This window comes from Metopolophium dirhodum, chromosome 7, assembly GCF_019925205.1.
Source record: "Metopolophium dirhodum isolate CAU chromosome 7, ASM1992520v1, whole genome shotgun sequence".
NCBI classification, from domain to species: Eukaryota; Metazoa; Arthropoda; class Insecta; order Hemiptera; family Aphididae; genus Metopolophium; species Metopolophium dirhodum.
This window is the reverse complement of record NC_083566.1, coordinates 25,234,505-25,256,074: the sequence shown is the minus strand read 5'-3', so window position 1 is coordinate 25,256,074 and position 21,570 is coordinate 25,234,505. Positions and strand designations below refer to the sequence as shown.

At 28.9% G+C, this 21,570-nt stretch overlaps 1 protein-coding gene across 3 annotated transcripts; it reads left to right on the top strand.

Annotated features, from left to right (window-relative positions):
- Positions 1-14,954: 14,954 nt before the first annotated feature.
- Positions 14,955-19,057, top strand: LOC132949562 (ADP-ribosylation factor-like protein 5A). Of its 3 annotated transcripts, XM_061020510.1 has the most exons (6): positions 14,957-15,430; positions 15,493-15,945; positions 16,187-16,265; positions 16,344-16,552; positions 18,534-18,769; positions 18,837-19,057. In XM_061020510.1, the coding sequence occupies exons 3-6, from the start codon at positions 16,220-16,222 to the stop codon at positions 18,883-18,885; spliced, it is 540 nt and encodes a 179-aa protein (XP_060876493.1). In that variant the 5' UTR covers positions 14,957-15,430; positions 15,493-15,945; positions 16,187-16,219; the 3' UTR covers positions 18,886-19,057. The 3 variants fall into 3 exon arrangements, with proteins under 3 accessions (XP_060876494.1, XP_060876493.1, XP_060876490.1); XM_061020511.1 differs by having other exon boundaries at positions 14,955-15,933; XM_061020507.1 differs by having other exon boundaries at positions 14,957-15,945.
- The last annotated feature ends 2,513 nt before the right edge of the window (positions 19,058-21,570 follow it).

The following is a 21,570-nucleotide window of genomic DNA, read 5'->3' as shown; positions in this document are numbered from 1 at the left end:
GTAATAGGTAGGTAGGCGATGAGATTTAAAATTTAAACTCACTACAAATGCTATTTTTACTAATTATTATTATTTGTTCTCTATTAAACCACAGCAACAATTAATTTAAGAAGTAAAAAAAATACATAGTAATTAGTTATTACCTATTGAGAAGGTACTAATTCAGTAGGTAGGTATCAGAATAAAATAATATACAACAGGCGTCGACACATTGACTTAATTGTTAGCAAACCAAAAAAAAATTTATAAAAAAAAATACGCACATCCTTTCCCCGCCACCCACACATGACCACTTGTAATCAATCTAATTATTTAAGTATATAGTATTCGATAATATCAGAGTTGGCTTTTAAATAATAATAATATGAAATCAGTATTCAGCACAGTATTGTAAATAGGTAGTACTTTTATTTTGTTATCAAAATGCGTACCTAACATAGGCATAGAATGGGTAAGGGGGGGGGGGGGGGTCTAAGGGAGCTACAGCCCCCTGGAAATGTTTAGCCTCCCCATCCCGTATATTTTTAGAATATATTATGTGGTGTACTAAAAACGTAATAGGCTATAGCCCTCCTAAATAAATTCATCACGCCTATGATACGTCTTATACCTAGATAGGTAGGTATTTAAATCAATGAGTACTATTTTTTTCTGAATATTTGAAAAAAAAAATATATTGAAATACTTACTTACCTACATCATAAAGAATTGTTATTTATTTTTAAATTTGTTTAGTCTGATTTCAAGGTTACGCACCATTCTACATACCTACCAATATAGTATATCGAATTGTACCTATATGGCTTTGTATAATATATATATATTAAATAACCACCTAAAATATTATTGTTATTTATAAACTTATGGTAAACAAATGTCTGTATAAGAGACTTGTTTTATATATATATATAATATAGGTAATACCTATATAAATATATAATATTATATATACATAGACACAATGAAAATCAACTATATCTATATACGTGTGAACACGATTGTCGATTGTGCCCATATAATAATGCGTTGACCAAACGACAAGGATATAATATTAGGTAATAAGCATGAGATATACCTGCTATCTACCTAATTATCGTAAATACTGGTAATTTTGAACAAGGTTTTTAGTAGTACCAGAGTAGCTACTTATTTATACGGCCGCTAGATCGGATATTATATACATCATAGTCCATAGATTCATAGGCAGTAGGCACATTAGGTAGGTATGTGTAATATTCATATAGTGCTAGTTATAGTAGGTTACCAGTCTTGTTAAGTATTCAAATACTCGTATTTAAATACTTTTTGACCAATGTATTTTAAATACTTAAAAAATACTTTTTGTTTGTATTTTTATTCTAAAATACTAAATACTTTTTTTAATTCTCGTGGTCTATTCTAAATTCCAATTACTAATATTTTGGAATGTATTATTTTAATTACTATACTTAATTTTGTTTCTACAATATTACTTTAAAATGTTTCTAACTTCTCATAATTTATAAATAAGGTTTCGCCAAAATACAAGCAGATAACAGAATGAGTAAATACTGAAACCCCCGTCGGCTCCTCACTCCCGTATTATACCATGGCATACAAGAATACAAAACACTGACCACCACTGGTTGGATTGGCATTTATCTTGAATCTTTAATTAGTCTTTCTTCTTATTTAATGGGTGGTACTGTGGTAGTAGTTTATAATTTTAATACAAGTTTTGGTATTAATGTTAATAATGTTATTGAACTTTTTTTTATGTCATATTTATTTTAATTTGTACAATATATATAAAATATTTTTAAAATAAGCACAATAGATGGAGGGTTACATAAGAGGGTTTGGTTGGCTTGATTAAAGAAACTATTTAATAATAGTACCTCATGGCGTGGGTAGTAGACTTGTTATTGAATTGATTGAATTATTGATTATTAATTAGGTATTCATTTATTGAACTTAAAAAAAAGTATTTGAATACATTTGAAAAGTAGTCTTAACAAGAAGATACTGATCTTATAAGATAAATATATAATATTAAACAGACCAACAGTATACGATGATACATATTGCGTAAACATTAAACAATTACTTTTTACTAACCATATATTACTGGCTATTTATTTATTTTAAAAAATAAATAACTTAACTCAACTTAATAGGTTAATTGTAAGTTTCCATATAACTTTTAACTTAACTGAGTTAAAAAAAAATTATGATAACTTTTGATTCCTCCAACTTTTTTAAATGTTTTCTATCAACTTAACTCAATTAAAAACGATCATTAACGTTCCTATTATTCCTACTATTCCTACTATTCACTTTGAGATATGTACCCGTGTATACATATTATATTCGTGACTTCTGAAATAAATATTATAATCAAAGTCAATGACTATATAGTCACTATAAACACATTTAGTTTACCTACCTATTATCGTATTTGTATACAAATTCCTATACAGGTTACAGATACAGCTTATCGTTCTCCTTGACGAAACGGTGACATTGACCATCGTTTGCTCTTATTTGAAGGCCATATTATTTTTTGTTTTTTTTAGGTGTTCAATTTGTTATGATACATTCGTCGTGTATTCTATAATAATATTTCTATTATACATGTAACATACTAAGTACTAACATAATACTATGTGAATATTTGTTGAGTTGTGAGTATCACAATAATATGTATTATGCCTACTGTCTATTGGCTATTATAGGTACCTGCAATGCTCGGAAGTTTTAGGGAACGCATATTTTTTTTTGTCTTTGAACATCCAAATAATTTAGATGCAAATTTGTTTCACACTTCCCTAATGTCGTATACGACATTTTATTTTGCCAATTTTTGCATACCAACGGGGTTAAGTCATATTTTACTTATTTTGAATTTAAAGTGTTATTTTTTTTGTTTATATTTTTAGGTATTTTTTTATTTTTTATTTACATAATACACGAACAAAAATTATTCTATAGACAAAATTATTTTCAATAATTATAAATTAGAAAATAACCAGTTATACAATATTTTTCTCCTATCAAACAATCCGGAGTGAATATCTTTTTTTAAGCAGGTAATCGGCATTTGGTTAAAAAAAATTTGGACCTAGATAGTCGGCAAAATATTTTTAACAATATTTAACAGGCAAACCATAAGCTCTCTATAATACCTATTAGTAAAATTGATTTGATTACTTTTAAATGAGATGAGTTTTTAATTATGAATATTATAATATAGGTAGGAATTTTTTTGTTTAGTACCTAGGTATATAGACTTATTGGTAAGACACCCAAAAGCTAATAATTTTGGTTTCTTGAATATTCTAAGGATTTTTGTTTAAGATTATTCTTATAATGCAATTTATATTTAGTTGTAAATTGTTTATATCATTGTCACAAGACCGTATTGAAAAATAGATTGATAAAACGCAAAATATGTGTCATATTATATGGCATATATATTTTAGTTAAACGAATTTATAATTATGCAGCGACGCAGCGTTGCTATTACCAACTAAATTATTAATGTTAAGATCCTAAACTATATCGTATATATAAATATATTCATACGATGAATGGTCGAATGGAGTCAAACACATTTTGTTGAATTTTATTTATATTTGTTCATCAATAATGTCGAAAATTAGAATTAGAATTTATCGAAAACTCGCATTTTGATATTATTCCCCTTTTTTTAGTGATATGGAATAATTATAGCGCATATGTTGACGTTTTTAAGTGCATATTATAATAACACTAAAATGTATCTCTTTTAGTGCCACTGCAGTACCGTACGCAGGATTTTAGTTCGGTTAAGGTTTTACATCGGTAAATAATTTATATTATTTTTTTCTAAACAGTTTTTTACACACCAAATTATAGTTAGTCTCAAATTTAGTTTACATTTACAGTGTTTAACCTGGTCATCTATAGAGCACCTCCACAGGCAACGGACTGTAATAAACGTGGAATGTTCTAAATCAGTCAAAAAAAAAAAAACTGAAACCATGATTGTCGACGTCTTTGTCATATTCAACAATTTATTTTATATCTATTAAAAATGACCAACAATATTGATCTGTGTGTATGAAAATAGACAATAGTGGTAGGTATATATGATTTTTTTGTAGGAAAAAGAAATTTTAGGGGAGGAGGAGGTGGTTATAATAAATATTTAAATAAAAAATATATATATTTATTTATACGTCATATACTGATATCGATGTATAAATATATTATAGTATCTGTTTCAATGTTTATAGTGGTAAGTGGTGACGTATAATGGTATACAATAATGGTACCTATACATAAAAATATAAAATACATTGAAAATGTATGTAGCCATGTATAGTATAATATAATAAATATATATATATGTTATATTTTATGCTTGAATTGTTAGTTGTTTTAGTACTTATTACTATAATAGTATAATACTATTTACTATAATGGCTGGTGCTATAAGTCTATAACATATTATTGATATATTGAGGCCACTCAACGCGAAATAAACTTTTGTTGAAATTTATAAAATATTGCAACGTCCTTGTTGTATAGGCATAATATGTACATTGTACATGTATCTTTGTATATATGTGTTCACAAAATATAAAAATATATAATAATAAACATCAACCGGAAAATCCCCCACAGCGTTCCCTCTGCATGTAGTCTCAATCAAAAAAGTCCTTTATCGCTTTCATAATAAATTCAATCTATAAATGGCTTATAAAATATATAAATGGTTTTTTGGGCTTAAAGGTGAACAAATTATTATTTTAACTAAATGCCTGCATTTTTTTTTTTTACATAATTTGAGGTAATACAAAATTCCTCATAGGTTGTAAATGCAGGTAGATTAATAATATCATCAAATATACTTAGTAATATCATAGGCTGACTTTAGCATACCAACTTAAAAGTTAAAAAATCTAAAAGTCAGAGTATGAATTAATTCATAATATAGGTAATTATAGGAATAAATGCTGGTGAGCATTTTTGGTGAATCGTCCTGTACTCCTGTACGGCTGTACCTATACAATATACATGCTACATAGGTACAACAATAAATTCCTCTATATCAGTAGTTCTTAAACACTTCAGAATCACAGAACACTCATAATTGTATACGATTATTGCAGTCATAAAATAAAACAGTAGGGGGGAGCACGTTGAAATTATTGTCGTGTGGGACAAGTTGATTAGTTTTGTTTTATAATGTATTTAGAAATGTAGTTATAATTCTCATTTCTCGAAAACATTAAGAAATATATTGATATTTATGTGTAAATTATTATATAATAATAAAATATGTGCTCGTCTTATTATTTGTTAATTGTTTGCTTATTGCACAACAATTACTAATAATTAGTATTTAGTACGCGAAGGACGTAAGCAATAATGTGTCTACTGCAGTTTTCCAAAATCTTAAGTAGAAAAGTATTTGGTTACTTAAATATTATATACTAAATAGTGTTATTTAAAAAGGTTTATTTGATATTTACAAAATTGTATTCAACATAACTTAAATATTAATCCATTATAACCTTATTTAAATGTAATATTGCCCCAACCAAGCAGAGACAAGATTACGAAATTGACAAACCAGCATAAATTATTTTTAAAACATAAAATTCTGACTATTAAGAAACCAATAAATTACCATATTTTAATCTTGGTAAACCGAAGAGCGAAGATTGTCTGTAAAAAAAATTAACATAATTATTTACCTGCCACTTAAGGTCAACTTGCTCCAATTTAAAATTATATGTAGAGGTATACATAACAGTTTATATATCAGCCAATATAAAATTATGTAATTGTATAGTGGGTGCAACTGTACAAGCAAAGACGATGAAACTAAAAATTCTTCTTCTCAATAAACGTTTTTTTTTCACGGATTTAAATGTTGACGGAACACTTTAAGTTCATAATGAAAAAATGTAGCACCCCTATGTTCCACGTTCACTGGTTTAAGAATCACCGATCTCTATAAACTGCTTGTAAGTTGTACCTGCGATCGTAAAGTATTTTTTTTCAAGCCCAAACTTTTTTTGCAATGTAAACTCTGCAGTACCTAGTGAGTTCACAGTAAAAATACAAAAGATAGGTACCTAATATAATAATATTTAACCTCAATCGATGTCAGACGACTATGAATAATGATCCATTAAAAGTGTGGTCATTAAAAACAGATTTATCCTATATTACTGTGGACTGCTGTTGACTGTTGTTAACTGTGAGTGTAATGCAATAATAGAAAATTAGGTAAAAAACCACCGTCCGAAAATGAGCAGGATTTTAAGAAGACTTTCTTCTTTTTTAGTTCATAATATTATAACTATAATAATGTATTATAATATTATCATCGCATATTATACGATATACCTACGATAACAATATAGGCTATACCCAATCGTTGCAGTTGTTTTTGTTTTACAGATATATAAGACATTGTAATATAATATTATATATTATGTATTTGTGTTACATAACCGTACCCGTACGCTATAAATGCCCCCCCCCCCATTTTATCCTGAGTGGTCACATAATATATATTATATTACACAAGAAAAGAGTATTTAAACGATTTATTACAGACGTTTCAAAAACAAAAAGTCAATGAATTGTACCGTGTTATTTGTGGACTTGTGGTATACTGTGTACACAGTATGCTTTGCCCTTATTATATAGTAATATAACTTATATAACCTAATATATTATAATTAAAATATAATATTGTATGGTGTAATTATTCAATTAATATACACGGAATTTTTGTACAATGAAATCGTTGAAAAAATGTTGAAAAAAATATAATAATTATTGTAACATTATACGACCGTGTTTTAAGATAATACCTACCTAGTACCTTGTAATATTTTCTTTTCTTATTATATTGTATTGCATGATGACATTTAGACAACAACTCGGCTTACATTACGATTCCTATATTTCAGCGGTACCTAATCTACATTAGATTATGACATGTCTAACTTAAACGATGAATTATTTGTGTAAGAGATAATATTATATCTAACATGATAAATAAAATAAATAAATACTAAATATTCACTCTTTAAATAACGTACGTTTAGTGGTTAAAACAATTATAATCATTACAATTATAATCCATCGTTGTTCGTGCTTTGCTGCGGGCGTCACTATATAGGCCATATCAATAATAATGATATAATTAATTATAGGCATTAAGCTGCATTAAGCTCGGTGATGACGAGACAGTTGTAGGCAGCCGAAGAATATGCAATTGATGACAATATAATATAATACTGTTAAATATTATACTCATATACCCGAAATACGTGTCTTGACTCTCACAATAAGTTACATTCGTCAACTACATTAAGTTACAACGTAATAATATTATACAAGACATATTATAGTAACAACTAAAATATTATTATTGCACAAACATTGCCTAATCCTAATTTTTATGGATTATTATTTATTCAAAAACCTAATTGTAGTAAATATCTACTTGGTAATATAATTATTACCACGTGAACAATTTTTTTTAACTCGATATTTTAAACATCGCATACAAATATAACCAGACAAACTTGATAATCTATGAGATTACTATTTCGTTTATAAAGGTTAAGAGGTCTAGATTATTATGATGAATGCCTGAATGTAAATGTAAATTATGTAGATATTTACGTCCATCGTCTATCTGTAGACTAATTAGTAATTCTACAGGGTTAGCAATATTAAATATATCAATATTAGATATGTATGTGTGTAGACGATTTCTGGATATTTATTTATTGATCAATATACCTAATTATTTATTTAACGTCAATGATAGATAATCCATCACCGATTCCAAATGAAATTGTCAAATAATTAGTATCTATAAAACATAATAATTACAATCATTACAATATGATAGTGACAACTGACAATATACTTACTGAAGTCTGCAATCATTGTTTTTATATTATTATATTGGTTGTAACTTGTAGGTAAGTACGTGGACCAGTGACCTAAAACATAGTACCCCGTATAAAGTAGATATTACCATAGAACAATGTTCTATGATATTACTGTATTAAAGTATCAACTAAATTCACTTTCCCATCAGAAAAGATACTGTTGAAGAAAATCCAAGCACTTTTACTATCCTAAAATATGATGACTAGGGCTCGGGATTTATATGTAAATACATATTTTCTCTGCGACATGATAAACTAATTTCGGCAAGTGATAAATTTGTTTCACAAGATTTTTGATAAAACGAGCTATATTTGATTTTACATATTTTTACATATTTTGTCATAAATACCTGTTTTTACATATTTCACAACTATTCAATTTTTTCTCACATATTTAGACAATTATACTGTTTTAATGTCTTTTCTTCAGAGTTCAGAATTATTGAAAGGTTATCATGACTATATATTAAATTGACGATCTTTTGAATTCGAAAATTTAAAAATGAATGTTATTAATTGTAATCAATATAATTAGATAAATATACATTTTTTATTTCATTTTATTATATTATTAATTGTTATTATTATTTTTTTTTGATAATACATATTTTGAATTCTTTAGCACATATTTGAGTACATATTTTTGTTGTATAAATACATACTTTGGTTATATAAATACATATAAATCCGAGCCCTAGTGATGACAGACACAACAAAAAATTTAAAAAAACACATCATTGTAATATCAATGCATTCATCGCTCCGCTCAGAATCTGAAAAAATAAATAAATTAAAAAACATACATCATTGTAAAATCAATACATTCATCGCTCCAATCAGAATCTAAAAAACTTAGTCATATTTTTTATTATCAAATTATTATTTATTTAATTTATCGGTAACAAGCAAGTTTTTAATTTAACATTACGATAGTGTTATTGTTGTCAAAAAATAACTAATTACAAAAAATTGTCTACATTTAAATGAATAAATCAAATTTTTTAATTTTATTTAAAAAAAATTGTTAGTTACATATTTTGGTTATTTTAAGTGCATATGTGCATGCATATTTCCTACAATTTGTGTGCAATAAGTCCCGAACCATACTCATCACTATTCACTCACTATAGTCATTACTTATCAAACTAGGTAGTCACATACTTACTAATATTATAACTGTACTAATAAATAATAGGAAATACCTATCCATAATATATATCGTTGATTTTAAAATAACTAGTTAAAAACTTTTATTGAAGTTGTGGGCGTTTGATTTTTACAGCTATTTATATTATTATTATATCTACCTATACATATTATTATGTATAGGCGTAGGTAATGTTTCATGCCTTCATCTGCGTTTAACAAATGTAATCCATACCTAATGTATATAATATATTCATGTATAGTGTATACTACTATACTGTATAACGGAGAATCATTGTGAGTGACAAAAAAAAAATCGAAACCTTGGGAACCAGCTCCTTCAAATACCATGATATGTATACGGAAATGGTTTAATATACGTTAGGCAACTTATTTAAAATGTAATAAATTATTCTATATTTCTATATTATTATAGGTTATATTTATATATGTATAATAGATATAACGCACCTATATATAATATATTAAGTCAACAAATAACAATAATGAACAAGGTTATATTATATAGGATAGACAGGTAGGTACTGTAGTGGTGAGAATTTTACCCAATTACCAGGCACGTAATATACCATATGACAACTATAGGTCCCTGCGTATCCGCGAACCTACATCGATACCTTTAGATCAGTAATATTCGTAGTTCTTATTATTTACCTATAAAATTTTGTTTTAAATATAAACACATTTTTGGTTTGGTAAATGAATGAACGAAGTGCCAACACTGCATGCATATCTTAAATTGAAAAAAAGAATCACAATTTAGCTTTTGCCATTTTGTGCCAATTTAAGCCTTGATTAATGATTCTTCCCGTTAGAGTGTTAGACAATTCAAAAATCCGATAAAATTAAGAAAAATTGATGACGTTCTGCAATCATGATTCATGAAACAAAATTGTTTCTGCTGAACGCAAAATGGCTGTTATAAGTTTTTAAGAAGGAACAACTTTGAAGAAGTGCACAATACTATGTAGGTTCGGTGCCTCTGAATTCTTATGTAGTTTTTCAAGTGAATTCGAGCCGATCATACACCTGCAATGCACCATTACGATTACTATAATTATTAATATACCTACGTATTAATGTATTATACGCGTAGGTATATTATATTTTATATTGTTATAATATAGTACAGCACTTTCACAGTTTTCCACTTTCTCGCAGCTCCAAGAAACCGGAACCGTGCGTTTAGATACTGTGCTGTTAATGGAACAAGGACACTCTGAAGTCATATATCTATTATGTATATATTATTTTATAACGCAACTCAATTTGTATCATCTTCAGACTTCAGCGGAAGATCAAAGACAAATAAATTGAATACGTTTGTCGTGTATGCCGTACAGTCATTGGTGAATTGGTCGTTTGAATGTTTATTGTTTGATAACCGAAAAATACTCAAATCGGTTAATTTTTTCGATATTTCTATTTAATTAGGTATATTATAGTGTTAAACTATACTATATCCATGTCAAATTTGGCGTGGCTTAAATCGTTTTAAAGTGAAATAAGTACTGTTTGTCAAAATTAAAAAGAAAATAGACTTTCATATTTTAATTATGTCAATTTAATTTTGTGAGGGACCGCATAACATTACATTTTACGTACAAATATAGAGTTAATAAGTAAGTATATATACTAAGCCACTAAGGTAATCCACATATATAGAAGACCTGAAGACCTATACATTTTCCTGTTTCCCCAGCTTGCAGCTGTTAGGACTCAGTTATTCGTTTTTGATAAAATATCGTATTCAAACTTCCAAGGCTATTTAACATTATACGAAATACAAATACAGTTATCGAAATATTTAAATCGTAAACAATGTGTGCCCCTCGTAATATAAAATTGGAAATTGTATATTCACCTATCGCGTGCATGGATTGGCTTTAAAAAATTACAATCCGGTTACATTAAATTCAGGGAAATGAAAAACGTTTTTAATTTTAGTGGTTTTACAATATGGTGTTTTTTTTTTGTTTAATATTTAGTGTTGCGATATCAATGTATTGATTTTATAATGATGCGAGTTTTTTTTGGTGTCTGAAGTAGTCATTCTTTCTAGTAGAAAAAATGCGCTGATCGTCCACTTTGATAGGGACTTATTTCTGATAGCAAATTGTATTTAGTTCATAGGCGGAGCCAGAAGTGTTCTTCAGCGTATGCAGAATCTAAATCGGCCCACCACAATTAGGGGGAGGGGGGGGGCTAATCCCTAAAATGTTCTTAATGGTCACTTTAAAAATAATATTTAAAAATAATTTAGATTTAAGTATGGTATAAAAATATAACTGCATAACCTATGCCAGTACAGATAAAAAAATTATATAGTTTATTATATAGTAGGTATAAATAAAATTCACTCAAAAATATTATAAAGACATTCGTCTCTTAAAATCTACCGCTATCTTGAAATCGTCTATTACAGCATCAACATTGAGTGCCATTTCCTGTTCTACTGTTAATATCATCAAAGCATTTAATCTGTCTTGCTTCATGGTATATCTCAATTTGAATTTATTTAGGGTCAATTTAGAGAAAGACCTCTCAGAAGTACAACGTGTTACTGGGATCACTACAAACTCTTAAATGACATAAAAAAATTGGTTGAAGCTTTTATAATGATCATTAGATTTTAGCCAAATTAACCATTTATGGATTTTACTTTTCTTAATTAAATTAAATTTAAATTAAAGCAGCCTTCGGGGCGATTAGGGCGTGCAGCTGCATATATCCTGTACGCCCCGTGGCTCCGCCTATGATTTAGTTTGTTCTTTAGTTGGTAAAAAGTAAAAACGTAGGTATTGAATATAAACTAGAAAAAATAATTATTACAATAATATAATTATATTATTATAATAATTGTTATTGTTTGGCAACTATGGATAGTAAAAAGTAAGACCATTCAGAATCATTTTTTATTTTTATTTATAATATTTTGTATACAATGGTTTATCATTGAATTCAAGTTTAATACATTTATTACAGTGATCTACTCAATATCACTCGACACCTACGACCTACCTATACTTTACAGCAGAGTAGTTACCTATTTTGTTATACATTTTACCTGTAATTAAAAATTATAATTATAATTTGTAAATAAATTAAAAATTTAAAGTATGTAGAATTTGTTGCTGGGTATATGCAGCTGCATACCTATTATTATACTCGACACACCCTGTGCACACACCTATATATAGTTCAAAGTTCAAACAACACTTTTTCTTTCTTATAACCAGTAGAAGAATATTTAACATTAATTAGTTATTGTTAAAACTTTTACCCATTAAAATCCAAAATTTAAATTTGTGACTAAACCGATCGTTAGACGATGTGAAATCTTGTTGGATGTTCAAAATTTGTCGACTCGTAATTACTAAGAAGTTTAACTGTCTAGGGGAAAACAGAATATCAGCTAATTACCCCGTTGCGCATTGATTTAATCCGGGATTTGGGTGCATATAAACGCATTTTTATTTTTTAATTCACATTAAACTAATGTGCATTTATTATTTAATTCGGTTCGTCAAATCGAATTAACTCTTACTCCGGGATTAAGAAATGAATGTAAACGCTTTAATGCGAGTTAATTTTTTCGCGGGAATTTTGAAAAACATTTTTAGAATTGTTTTGGTCATGGAATACAAAGTATAAAACATGGACTAAAAAACATTCGCATTAACTTAAAATCTTATTCGAAATCTAATCTTGATATTTTAGGTGCATATAAACCCGCTCCCTAATGCGCATTAACTGCTGCATTGCTGCATATATAAACGTGGTAAATAAGGCTTAGGAATACAAATAGGCAGGTACATGATAGGTATCTATTAGATAACGCAACGTGGTCGTAAATCGTAGTATAGCTGCTATCACTGATTGGCGGACACATATATTTTCAATGGGTGGGTTTACATAAAAAAGTTATACAATATAATATTATGTAATGAAATAATTTTTAAATTGTACTCATTTTATTTATCTATGCATAGGTACAGGGACGATCTCAAAAAAAAAATCATGGGGGGGGGGGGGGGGTGTAATCTTCAAAATTTACGACTAGAATTTGAAATTCAAATTGTTTGTTATCTATTAAGTAATTTTTAGTTACATGCTATAAATTTATAATTTCTTTACTACCTTATGTTTCAATTTTTAGTTTGAACTAAATTTGAAGTTGAAACTTAGAAATACCTAACTTATTATTTTTTTACTATACAAAAAATATACAGAGCTAGTGTATCTTATGTCATTGTACGCAGGTTTTTTTTAACAATTATGGATCGTTGATAGGGAATTTCGTTAAAACAAAAAAAGACACGTGTTTCTTTATTTTTAACAAGCAATTTTTTATAACATTTTCAAAATTTTTCAACACGCAGTTGTACCAATAATAAAATCGACTTTATATTTAAAGATAAGCAAAATTTCAATATTAATAATTATTATTATTATTATAAGTCGATTTTACAAGTGTAATATACCGACATTAATCGTTTCCTTCAAACAAATACAGGCATACAGCTTATGATATTTACCATATTTTATCATAGGCAATATAAAATAATTGTAAAGTTTAAATAAAAATTAGATAATTACATTTATTCCCAAAAAAAAAAGTAAGAAATACAGTTTAATTTTTAAAGATTTATTAATATTTTAGGAAACAAATGAATAATTTATTTTGCGGGTGCTATTACAAGTTTTGGGGGGCTAAGCCCCCCCCCTCCACGCTAGTGGCGCTTATGGTTATGAGCCGTTCATTAGGTTTTTTTTATCTTGTACCGACTGCCGTTCCCGCAGTCTCGCTATACTTTTGTGAATCCGCTCCATAACTCATTACGAAAATATTGAGTTAAAACAATATTAACATTTAAACAATTTATTTCCTCGTCTTAAAAAAATTGGTTTAATTCAGGTGAAAATAAATTCCATTTTGCCGACTGAAAATCAAATATTGCCGATTGGGGGGGGTGTAACACCTCCCCCCCCATGACCCTTCTTCGGTTCGTCCCTGCATAGGTATATTGTAAAGAAATACCAAGGGGGGAAACCCAAAACCCCCGTGTGTTCAACTGTGCTGTGTGTACTCCACTGCTACCACTAGTAGATACCTATTACCAAGTACCAGTGTCCAGTACTACATATTATATAGTAGGTACATAAGTATTGAAAAAAATGTATCACCTACCTATCTAACCAACATATTTATTAATAATTGACGTGACGTTCTTAGGTACCTAGTACCAAGAATTAAGATATATCTAGCACTTGTTATAATTTATTATAACAGCCTAATATTTATGATTTAATAAGCGTGGGAACACGTGACGTCGTGACGTATTAGATAGTTATTGTTTAGGTGACTAAAATAATATTTGATCATGCACCTAACCACAGATGAGAGCTACTATAATATTGCTAGGTAGGTATATCTAATAATTAATATTGAGCACCAACTATTAATACTTGTACACAACACTATTGTATATGAGAATAAAGAATAATATTACAATTTAAAAGTAATAATTATATAATAGTTACAAGGAAGTAGGGACATAGGAGCTATAGTAATTGGTATGTAATTAATGAGGTATACAAGTCCTATCTCATTTTATAGTAAATTTTATTACGTCTAATATTCTGATCTGTGCATAAACATGGGAGCTGTTGCGTTAACTCACCACGCACGTTATCAATCATAGAAAATCGAGAAAGATAAGAATAGGAGGTAATTTATTTGTACCACCAACAAATAATAGTATTTTGTACTGTTATCTATCTAGAATATGTCGAAGACGAGCAGACTGGTAGAAGGAGACCGTAGCGATAACGCACGAAGTCGAACAAAGAATAATAATTATTAGTTTTTCTGTATTATGCTCCCATTAATCGCCCCACCAAGGCACCAAACACCACTTTCACTTTCAACCACCAGCGATCAACCTCGTACAAACAGTGGCGCTCAAACAGGCGCGTTTGCAGCTGAATCCGTCTAGTAGCGTGCAAAGGTTATCACCGTAGGTGACCCGTCGGACTTAGTGGTATACTGGTATAAACCGCGTATGCCTGTTATGTGTTGTTATTGTTGTTGTTGTTTTAACAACTACACTTATTAATTATTATTAACAATTAACATGTCACAGCGTTAAATATTAATTGTTAAAATATTGCATTTTCCCTACTCTCCTGTAAAAGTGTGAAAACGAGTCACCGCGATCCCGTCCGGTCGCGTTCCCCTGCCGTCCAGCCATCTATTAGTGTTGTCCGGCAGTGCGTTCTCGACGTTCTCGTCCGTCAGTCTCAGTCAGTCGGTCAGTCGGTCGGTCGGTCGGTCGTTTTCTCAATTCTCATTATTATTATATTAACGTCATAGATGTGGTCGCGCACTGCACCACCTGCAGCCCAAACGACGGCCGTGAAAATTAGTGCGGCGGAGGCGGCGGCATCGAAGTCAGCAGCAACGGCAGCGGCAGCTATGACCTCCGTACCTCGGAGGTGCCGAACGTGCGTCGCGACCAGCTGAAACCCGACACCCGCTGCGGTACGATATTTTACGCGTCCGCCGTGCGTGTGCGTATTCCGCGAGCGAGTACACGACGTCGGATAAAATATAATAATAAGGACAATACCTATTAGTATATTACGGTCAGTTGCAGCGGTGACGGTTGTCGTCTCGCTCCCACTGGTGCTGTGATATTATCTTAGCGCGCGCTATATCGTCGTTCGCGGGTTTTCGTCGTGCACCCGGACGTCGAAGCGAAAGAGGCGACGAAACACGCACTTACCTTCTTCTGTGGTCTGCGGCTGGAGATCGGTGAGTGTATAGGTATGTACCCTATGTCATCTGCTTACGACAGCAGTAGAGCGGATGTGTATAGTTGTAGTACCTACGTACAGCGTGGGAACGGGTCCGAAATCGAGGCGTACTCTTGACTGCCTGCCTGTCCATCCAACATAGTCAAGCGGTTGTATAATAATTGTAGTACCTACGCCTCGATTAGCAGCTCACGCTGTCGATGAATTTCTGATTTTTTTTAATTTTTCGCTCTGGTGACATTTGTCCGCAGCACCCCTATCAATTCGGCTTACCCACAGTCACCATGGGCCTCCTGTTTTCAAAAATATGGAGTTACTTCGGCACCGAAGGTAAATGTTTTTAAACGCCGTCGCCACACGACTGCCAATTCAAATGTCTAATAATTTAATGTTTTTGTATTGTTGCAGAGCACAAAATCGTCATCATTGGCCTGGACAATGCGGGCAAGACTACCATATTGTATCAGTTCCTAATGAACGAAGTCGTACATACTTCACCGACTATTGGCTCAAACGTTGAAGAAGTTATATGGAATAATATACATTTCATAATGTGGGATCTGGGTGGACAGCAGTCCCTCAGAGCTGCTTGGTCCACCTACTATTGCAACACTGAGGTATACATTAAGCCATAAACTCCGCTTTCAATCTTGAGATAATTTTAATAATATGTAAATATTTTTCATAGGTGAGTAGGTGTTTATAATGTTAAATTTCTTTTGTAATTACAATAGTAGGTATAATCATGTTTTTAAGATAGATATTAAGAGGATGCTACTTATGCATTTTTTGACTTTGTCATATACACGTATGAGTGTATGATATAGCAAATTTTTGTTCACTGGTTTCAATAGAGTGCTTTTAGTTTTGATATTAGAGTGAATTGACCTTTAAGAGGATGCTACGCATGCATTTTTTATCTCCATCTTATAAAAATTATATTATAACAATAATAAAAATGCTTAAACACAAATAATGTTCTTACCTAAAAGTTTAATAATAGGTCAATATTGTTGTATGTTTATAAAATGCAGATAATAAACGCATGGGTAGCATCCTCTTAAAGAGTATTTACTAATAATAGCTTACTAAAAAAAGATGTTAGTTGTTTAGAACAGCAAGATTATGAAGATAAGTTATAGACATTTCAGTTTTACCTACTAAACTAAGTATATATCAGAAAAATATTTTAAATTTATTGTACGTTTTGCTATTTCATATAATATACCTAACGCAAGTTATTAAGAGGCACCTTATTACAAATCTATTTATAATAAATAAGGTTGTAAAAATGTAGTTTCATAGGAATCAAAGTAGATTATAATAATAATAGGTACCTATAATCTACCGTAATAGGAATGAAAAAACCTAAAATTGCAAATATTTGTGTTATTCTATTTAAATATTTATTTAATATATTCAATCCTAATGTTAGACTTGTGTTAGAAATAAACTAAAATGTCAGGACTTGTTTTTAGTACCTATATATGTATACTTAGTACTCTCCAACTTACTAAAATACCGGTATCAAAAAATCTTTTGAAAAAATAAAATCATTTACAGTTTGGTAGTAGTGTAAATGTTAATATAATGTATTAAAATTTTTATTATGTTAATCTTATTCAAATAATTATTCATATATATTTCAAATTTGGTGTTATAAATTTTTGTATGGTTTTGATAGTTTTTCAAAGCTATGTATCTATGTATATTCTAAACATTTATATTTACAGTAAAAAAAATGGTTTTATAATTTTTTAATTCCTTTTTATTTTCAAAAAAATTACTTTTTGTTTTTACATTAGGTACTTACATTATATTTTTAATTTCTACTTAAGTGCAATTTATATATTATTCTATTTGCTAAATCATTTATAAATTATAATTGTTGATAAAACAATAGTCAGATCAAGCACGTATAGGTTATCATTTATTTTCTAATTTGGTTGCTGGCCAGAATATATTGTATAATATTATACATCAACATTATATAACACAATATCCTAGTAATGGATGCCATTTTTTCTCTATGTGGTTGATCTAACTATTATTTAATAATTGGTATATCTTCTCAATTAATAAATGTGTGATTAAGTAGGTACTGATTCCCAATTATATTTGGCCATGTCATATTTATAAATTGTTAATAAGGGATCAAGACTCGAGAGTGATAGAATAAATATTTAGGAGCTGTGCTTTGACCTTCATTTATTTCATATTCAATTCAGGAAGTGTTGAAAAAAACTTGTTCTATACTAAATAATATTTTATATTTAAATTATAATACTGTATAAGTATAGTAGGTATTTACGCACTAACGCTTTAATATTGAGTAGCATAATAATTACATGTTAACTTACAGTATTATTTGTAATGAAAGGTAAAATTAAGACAAATTCTACCAATGAGCATATTTTAAGGTTTATGATAAATTAATTTTACAAGATGAAAATCAAAATTGCTTATGATTTGTTTATAAAAAATATCCAGATGAAATACTCGTATATTTATCAACATAGTTGAAATTTTATCTGTTTCAAATATGTTGTAATTAACAGTTGTAGACACTTAATGATATTGCTTGTATGTTTGTTTCAGTTTGTGATAGTGGTCATTGACTCAACAGATCGCAGTCGTCTGGATTTGAGTCGTGAAGAACTTTATAAAGTGTTGAACAATGATGAACTATCTTCAGCTGCGATTCTTGTTTATGCCAACAAACAAGACATGAAAGGTGCATTAACTGCTGCAGAGATCAGTAAACATTTAAACTTGACTTCCATTAAGAAACAACAGTGGCATATCCAAGCTTGTTGTGCGTTGACTGGTGAAGGGTAGGTGATTACATTAATAATATTGTAATATAGCTTTAAAAAAATGTTGATACTATTTATCTTGCAGATTGTATCAAGGGCTAGAATGGATATGCAGTCAATTGAAGAACAAATAAACGCTTTCGTTGTTATTATTTTTTTATATGATGATTTAAAAAATTCCTGTTGTAGATAATCAAATGTGTAAAAAATATATTAATCAAAGTAAGTATAAATTATTGAAGTATATTAAAAATAAAATGTAAATAGTATTTTAAAGTTAAAATAATTAATAACTATTCTGTATAATTTGTTTGTTTGTTTTTTATTTTTACAATTTTTGGTTGAGTTGTGCCATTTAAATGTTTGGTTACTAACTAAAGTTATAAATAATATAAATATAAATAATTTGATTTTCCAAATCTAATTTGAGCTGGGAAACAATTCAATATGTTCTTTGTTTAGGACTTGTGTATCTACAAAATCTTATAAAACCTTGCCAATTACCAATATTCTATAGGTCACTTGTACTGGTTGTACTGGTGTTCATATAAAATATATACTTGTCTTAATATAAGTTTGTAATTCTATTAAGATATAATCATTTGAATAATAAAATATGAGGGGGGGACAGTTCTTCTGCAGTTCAACTTTTAACTGAACACTTATTGTTTTAAAACTTAGATAATATGGGTTACATGATAAATAATTTGTTTTATCGGTTTCATTTTTGGGTGGTGATCACCCATTCAAGTATAAACAAGAAGGAGCAGCTTGACAGCAGTAACAAATAGTTTTTGAAATGTTCACAATGTTCACAAGTTTACTCTGCTATACCAGACATAAATAAGATGAACTTGGAGTTAACAATATTAACGTGATAATGCCTATAGGAACTAACAACGATCAAACTACACAATTTTGAACTTACGTATTCAGTACTCGCCTGCCTGTAGTGGTTTAAAATAGACTATTTTATATTAAAATTTGCTGTATAATATTCAATCTTTACAATAAAACATTCCTGAAATCCTTACATTATTCTACACTATCTAAAAACATTACAATATTAGTTATGCGGAACAACAAAATATATAGTCAATGCAGTTAAAATGAAGATACTACCTATAATTATATATTAGTCCGTGATTATGATATAGGTAGGTTGTAGGTACCATCATTGCTATTTATATTTAACCCATTAGCGCCGGAGTTTTTTTATTTACAATTTTAATTAAAATTTTGTTGAAAATGTATATAATATATATTATACCTCAAAAATGATTGTAATAAATCTATGTTGCCATATGGCAACGCACGGTGTTAATGGGTTAACCATGGGTACCATGATAAGGGGGTGCAACAATTTTCACTTATGTGATATAATAGTATATTCATAGGCGCAATTTCAGTTTCTGACTGATGGGCTTTACATATTTAAATGAAATAGACCTGTGGGTGGCTCTGCCCTCCTCACCCCATGTTAAAATACATTACATCATTACTTTATTTTAATATTATATAACATGTATATTTTTTCTAACCCACTTTCCTACATTTAATGTACGTATTATAATTATGCATTTACACATTGCTAAAATGAAAACTATTTTATTAAATCAAATTACAACATTTAGGTACTTATACATATTATACTATAATTGTGACCGTCTATACGAATTTGAAAGTTTATATTAAAAATAAAACTAAAACTATAAAACTATGTATATTGTAAACAAATTAAAATGTTATCAGTAATATATTGTAATTGCTAATTTATAATACTATTATAGTATTATTGAACCTATATGACTATATTATGTTTGGTGGATCCAATTATCTATTATGGAAAACAAATTAATCATTCTTTAAACTTTATAACATAATTTATTCAAATATTTACTGTATTGGTATATTATATAATTAATAAAGGATTTAATATACTTCAATTGAAATTTGGAGGGTCTAAATTTAATATTGGAGTGACTTAGCCCCTCCAAGTCCTCCCCAAATTGCGCCTATAAGTATGCTATTAGCTATTATCATTATTATAATATTATATAAATAGGTATAATAATTTTAATTACTTTTATTTGTCACAGATATTATTATTAAAATTATCATTACTTTCTCAATGTATCTAATCTCCTGTTATTTAATATTTTGTATTCAGTATTCACTGCCATCTGACAATATAAATTATAAAGTAATTCAAATGTTCATTATTATAAATATCAAAGTTATTTAATTATACAATGTGGTTGTTTAATATTTATAAATAATATATTATTAAGATTAAGGAAACATTTTATGACTTATCTGTCAGCTTTAAGCTTTTTCCAAAATTGAATTTTAATGCTAGAATTAATTTAAAGGACTTAAAAATGAATTGCTGTTAAGTCAAATATTATTTGTGTATTAAGTTTTTTAAATTTACATCAAACTTTTTTTATACATTTGATACGACAAAAGGGTGAATTGAAATTTAAATAATAATTTTTAAAGTAAAAAAGTGGATTACTTATAGTTTTTATAATAGTAGGTATGGTACATAGTAACCAGGTAGGTAGGTTAAATCTTAAATCACTGTAAATTATGTATTTGCAATATTTATATGGTTATTCACTACCGCCATAGTATGAAACTATACTAATATTACCAATTTGTTTGTGGTGTCATCGTGAAAACAATTATTAAAGTTTGTTATATTATGCAGTGCTTGATTAGGAAAAAATTAGAGGGGAATTCTGTGGATTTTGGATGAAACTATGAAAGAGCGTTCCACACAGACCCCCTGCAGTTATAATCACACCAAAACAATA

Excerpts from the sequence above, each read along its gene's own strand:
- LOC132949562 (XM_061020511.1), top strand. The coding sequence starts at position 16,220 with ATGGGCCTCCTGTTTTCAAAAATATGGAGTTACTTCGGCACCGAAG. Across the intron at positions 16,553-18,533 it reads CCTACTATTGCAACACTGAG|TTTGTGATAGTGGTCATTGA; the intron begins GTATACATTAAG and ends TGTTTGTTTCAG. Across the intron at positions 18,770-18,836 it reads TGTGCGTTGACTGGTGAAGG|ATTGTATCAAGGGCTAGAAT; the intron begins GTAGGTGATTAC and ends TTTATCTTGCAG.